General features: G+C 40.5%; 1 protein-coding gene across 1 annotated transcript in view; it reads left to right on the top strand.

The window, feature by feature from the left end:
* The window catches only part of HDAC9 (histone deacetylase 9), a 455,800-nt gene that overhangs the window by 263,695 nt on the left and 185,919 nt on the right, over window positions 1-6,186 (top strand). Inside the window, exon 17 of the mRNA XM_015558167.1 lies at window positions 2,738-2,845. Within this exon, the coding sequence (XP_015413653.1) occupies window positions 2,738-2,845 (108 nt within the window). The remainder of the gene's footprint in view (window positions 1-2,737; window positions 2,846-6,186) is intronic.

Below are 6,186 nucleotides of genomic sequence, written 5' to 3'. Positions count from 1 at the left end.
ACCCCCCCGCAGTCCCTCCCCCGATCCAGCAGGCCCCGGCCAGCAGCCAGCAGCCAGCAGGAAGGCCCCAGCCAGGGGGAGGGGCCGTGAGAGAGAAGGCCCAGGCTGGCAGCCAGAGGCCCTGATCGGCCCTGATCGCCAGCCAGGCCTAGGGGCTGGCATGAATTCCCCACCTGTGCATGAATTCCCTGCACCAGGCCTCTAGTATATAAATAAAGGATGACAAATTTCATAGATTCCTAAAGAGAAGCTGTTTAGGGATAAGCATAAACTTTGGATGTGGTCAAAACCTCAAGCATCCATTGAGCATCTCTGTGCCCAACACTTTTTCAGTCAATAACTATATCCTTAATAGAAACGTACACTTCATACTCTAACTTTAGCACACGTTACATTGCAGATGCCCAACAAGTGTTAGCTGAATTTTTAAAAAATGAATATTTTTATTAGTAAAGGTTTATACACAAAAATTGATGGCAGAGAGTATTATCTCTACAGGGATACTTTCAAGAAGATAGAAAGATATGGACAGGAAAGTGGATGTCAGATAAACCTATGTGTGGCTCTCTAATGTCCCTTATTATATTGTTAAACATACATTGTTCTCAGCTGTTGCAGTATTTTTTTAATCAAGTGTAGTGTTTATAATGTTTTGGAAGGAAATTTTTTACTGCTTAAAAAAAAAAAGAAAATTTACAGTGTATTCCAATATCAAGTAAAAGGGTGTAGGAATCATTTGTGGTTTTGAGTTACCCATTAAGTGTTTTTGGCTTATTGATTTGTTTTATGTTTGTTTGTCCTTACAAATAATTTGAAGTCAGATTGATGAGAACTTTTTATGATACCTATAGCTCCATAATAGTTGGAAATAGGTTAAAAACTGTGTGATGCCATGTAAATGTTGGTTTTTACTTCAACTTAAGCATCTTCCGCAAGGCTAAATCCACATGAAGCTCAAATAATACTTATATAGACTCAGTAAAAAATGAAACTTTCAAATTGAGGGCAAATTATTAGGTTTCAATGTCCATTGGATGATTCCTCCACTTTTTAGCTGATAGCATTGACCACGAAGATGTTGACTAGGGCATGGGCTGAATGTTCTTAGAAAGCAAGGCTATTTCAGCAGTGTGGTAGGATGACGGGGGCTGCTGGGTCAGAGGTCTGTGTGAGGGTCCTTGGGCCTGCTGAGGCCCTCTCTCAGCCACAGTGCGCTCATTCAGGAAACACTTGCTAGGCATTACAAAATGGGTGTAATGGCAGCCGAAATAGTAGCAGCTAACATTTGCTTACCACTTACTTATTTAATCCTCACCTAAATCATATGCTGATGGTACTTTAAAAAGTTGCCATTTCACAGGTAAGGAAGCCACGGACGGCACAGAGACATTCATTAACTAATTGCCCAATGTCGTTCAGGTTTATGTCTGCCATGATTTCACCAAGACAGTTTAATTCCAGAAACCTCTGTCTTCGCCACTCTACTGTTGTTGAGAGGATCTGAATTTTCTATTGATTTATGTATTTATTGTTCACATTAATTATTTATTTATTCATCATTCTTGACAGAATTGAGGTTGGTAAGTTTCTCATGAGAAAAGGCATCTGAAAAATACCTAGAAAACTGCTTAGTGCATCGTGAATATGTGTTATTATTATTTATTGTATTTGTTTATATCATTAAGTCTTTTTAATTCTTTATAAATATCTTCATTTTGTGTGGGATTTCCCTCTTTCAACCTGTTTGAGAAGTCTTAATATTTAAATAGTCACAAAAACTATATCGTATTACATAGTCTTCAAGTAATTTGTCCTAAAATTAGAGACTTCTGCCATTTGATACTATTATTTTTTATATTAGGAAATACTTTGTACATAAAAATGTAACATATATGATAATTATAAACTATAACTATTGTGTTTTTCTTGTCCTTGTTATGTATATTCCCTTATGGCACATCATTTTATAGTAGTCAATCCAAAACATTGGTTCATTCTTTGTTTTGATAATGTTCTCTAGAATAGAAGCAACCATGTATTTTAATGGCCTCTCCAATTTTAATAAAACCATTTTCACTAAGACCAACTGCCAAACTATACTAAATGTTAAAAAATTGAACCTTACATTTTGAAAAACAGATTGCTCCTTGCATTTGTACACTGTGAATATGTTAAGTGTGAGGACCACACACCTTCTGTTAGTTGGAGAAACTACTGTGGTTACTACTTCCTACTCACTGATTGCTACTGCTACCTGCCTAATAATTGTCTTTGGCTCTTTGTAAACCAGGTATATGAATTTTCCCCCTCTGGCACTTGCAAATCCGATTTTTATGTATAGCTAAGTGCTCTTAGCTTTTACTCTATCTACGACGGGGGCCTGGTTTCTAGCAGGCCTGTAACGACGCCAGATCTAGCCTATGTAATGCTGTTTGTAATGAGAAATCTAAACAGGGAATGGCAGTGAGGCATGGCAGGAATGTGTTTCCATTGGAGAAGTCAGTGCAGAGAGAAAATATAAGCAAAGCTGTGTCCAGAAGGCCTTTTCAACTGGCCAAGACGGAAGACTAATGTTATTGTACATAGGCTGTTACTGTGCCAGCCCTTCCTCACAAATTTGCTTTCTCTCTCTTTCCCCCGTTCCTCCCCCCCTCCCCCTCCCTTCCTCTTTCATCTATTCCTTCTCCTTCTCCTTCTCCCTCGCTCCTTCTGTGGGCTCCGCGGACTGTTTGCTCAGGTGGACAGTGACACCATTTGGAATGAGCTGCACTCGTCCGGGGCTGCACGCATGGCTGTTGGCTGTGTCATCGAGCTGGCTTCCAAAGTGGCCTCAGGAGAGCTGAAGGTGAGGTCTGGGTTGCATTAAGTGTGGGAAATCCAGAGAAGAAGCTGAAACAGAGATGTTGTTGTTTGGGAATTGTGGGGAGTGTGGTGTGGTAGGAAAAGGAAAGGGGCAGAGGGAAGAGGGCAGGGAGATGGCCACTGAGGTGCGATAACAGCTAGTGTGTAGGTAGGGAGGAGCCGATCCAGCTCGAAGGGCCTTCCTCTCCTTAGGGAAATCTGCGGTCAGGGCACACTGGTGTGTTTTTAAGAGCATAGAAATGGTGAGTAACGCTATGGCCCAGGTTAAAAATACCCCGTCTATACATATCTGTTCTGCCCTCCTGGGATTTTCTTTTGAAGTGATTTAAAAAATATGATTACTGAGTACTGTGTATAAGCTCAGAATACCACCCAGAGAGAAGGGGGATGGTGGAGAAAGGTAAATACCAGACGGGAAGGATTGGGAGGAAGAAGGAAATTGTTGATTACAAGGGTAATGATCCAGAGTATGTTTTTCCACGAAAGAACTTCAAAAATGAGCTACGCTTTATTGTTCTTTTCTTTTTTATGGTCTCTTCTTTTCTACATCATATGAAAAGAACAATGTCCAAACCCAACGATTCCCAGTCTAAACAATTTATAAGAACCAGAGACCTGACAGACGTTGACGTTTTATTTGGTATTTTAACAGTGCTATTTAAAGGTATGCTGTGCATCTTGAATGCAGTTGCCCAGTAAACTTTGTTGGTTCTAACATGGATTTTTAATGCACTGGTTTACACACTTCGTAATGAAATCTGGGTGCTGATGGACTTGATATTTTTAGCAATTGTTGAGTTTAAAGGAAACATATTGTGATCAGCAACGTAGGTACTGTGAATTTTGTTAATCTAAAATAAAGTCTAATTAGGATTATTTTTTTCTTTTTTAAAAAATTGAATTTAATGGGGTGACATTGGTTAATAAAATTATATAGGTTTCAGGTGTTACAATTCTATAATACATCATGTGTATATTGTACTGTGTGTTTACCAAGGATTATTTTTCTCTATGTCTAATGAATTATTATTCTATTTCACCTGACTATTCCACTTGTGATTAAAAATTCAGGTTAGGAATGTATACTTTTATGTCTCTCAGAAGACTTTGCTCTAACTTTTAGGAAGTCAGAATTTACAGAAATGTAATTTTGATATGATAGGCTATATTAAAATATATATATGCCTCCTGGGCAGTTGGCATGATTAGCATCAGGCCATTAATGGAGTACATACTTCTCAGTCTTTACCTTTGGTAATGAGCTATTGAAAAGAGGAAAGGAACTTGGCCTGTGTTGCTCAGTGGTTGAACATTGACCTATGAACCAGGAGAACACAGTTTGATTTCTGGTTAGGGCACATGCCTGAGGTTGCGGACTAGTACCCTGTGGGGGCCATGTAGGAGACAGCTGATCAATGATTCTCTCTCATCATTAATGTTTCTATCTCTCCCTCTCCCTTCCTCCTTGAAATAAATATCTATACTACTACAAGGGTAATATGCTAATTAGATCAGATAGACCAGACATCTTCCGCTGTCCTTCTGGATGTCCTCCGGGACAAAAGTCATGGTGGCTGCGAGGGCTGAGGAGGGCCAGCAGCTGCGACAGTGTAAGGGCCGAGGAGGGCCGGCAGCTGTGGTGGCTGGCAGTGACAGCAGCAGTGGGATGATGGGGGGTGGCACCTTCCCCTGATTGGCCCAGTCACCTCCCACAGAGGGAGGGGCCAGTCCATGGCTTAGGCCCGCTCCCATGGGACATCCCATTGTCAGTAGGACATCCCATGAGGGCTCCTGGACTGTGAGAGGGGACAGGCCGGGCTGAGGGACCCCTCCCAGTGCACGAATTTTTGTGCATCAGGCCTCTAGTATATATAGAAAAGGACTCAGCCTTATGCAGAGGTTTTAGCCATCTCACAGTAGCACTTTAGCAATAAATCTGTCTGTTGGAGTATGTTACTTGTACCACTGGAATAAATTGACTTCTTAAAAGAATAATGTTTGAAAGTCTTATTTTCAAAAGAATTCAAATGACAGAAAACAGCCAGGCCACAGTATTAGTTTTTAAACGACTATACTGGTCTCCATCTACTTCATAGCAAAGAAAAATGATTGTTAGCATTCACAATTTCTAATTGTTTTGATTTTGTGGAAATTTAATCAGTAATTCAGAAACATTCTTAAGTAGAAGGCCCACATATTCCACTTAAAATCATCATCATAATTATTGGCTCACAGAATACAGAGTTGCCAAATGTTGTATGAAGACTGCTGAACAAAAACCTAATTCTGCTTTTTAGGAGGTAGTCATTTAAAATAGTCAACTGCAAACAAAGTGTCAACGACATATAGTATGGACATGCTGACCACCAGCTGTACTAACATTGACTATTTATGTTAAGAACAAGGAGTCATACAAATGCTTCCCCCCCCCTCCCGCCCCCCGCCCCTTCATTGAGAAATCAGTAGCTATGCTTAAACAAGAAAAGAAAAGAATAGGAAAAAAGATCCAGCCTTAGAATGAAAAATCTTTCTTAGTCCAGGCTTCTCCACTTATATGCTGTGTCATTTGGGGCAAACCCCTTAACTTCTCTGGGCCCCAGTTCTTGTGCAGGATGAGCAGGGCAGAGTAGTTACTGTGGAAGGCAGTGTGTGGTGCTGACATTCCGAGCTACTTGCAAGTGAAAAATGGATCTGATTCTCAGTTGTACTCACTATGAGCATACCGAGTAGTAGATAGCTGAAAACTAATTTCAGCTTACTTTGGTGAGCATTCCAGATTTTGCAGCTGGTTTATCTTTCTGATTGTTAAGCCCAAAATAAAGCCCAAAGCAGGCAGGATCATAACAAAGGCACCACTGCTGACAGGCCAAGAGACTGAACCCCTTAGCTGCTCATCATTTGGGGGGACCTATGGGAATGCCATTTGGGAATAGTAGCAGTTGCACGTGATTTGTGGCCACAGTGAAGACCTGAGGTGTAGCGTTATGTTTAGGAACCCCAGCTAACCAAGCATGTTGCTCAGTGTCTGCCTGTGCCGAACTCCATCTGACCTTCTGTGTAGTCACTCTTGGCTGTGTAGTCACTTCATTCAGATTAGGAAGAAGACATGGAATCTCATTTGGGGACATTGGTAAGTTATCCACTGATAAGAGATATAAAAAGAGAAAACATCAAGTTTCATTTTTCATTTTCTGAATCTACGTTCAGTTTTCATATGCTCTATCACCTTCTCCCAGAAAATCAGCAACTTAATGAAACAACATTGGTATTTCTGTATTTTGTGAGACTGTACTAATTTTTCTTTTCTGGTAGGGGAAGGGACAG

Source organism: Myotis davidii, unplaced genomic scaffold (assembly GCF_000327345.1).
Source record: "Myotis davidii unplaced genomic scaffold, ASM32734v1 scaffold168, whole genome shotgun sequence".
NCBI lineage: Eukaryota > Metazoa > Chordata > Mammalia > Chiroptera > Vespertilionidae > Myotis > Myotis davidii.
This window is presented reverse-complemented; position numbering and strand designations above follow the sequence as displayed.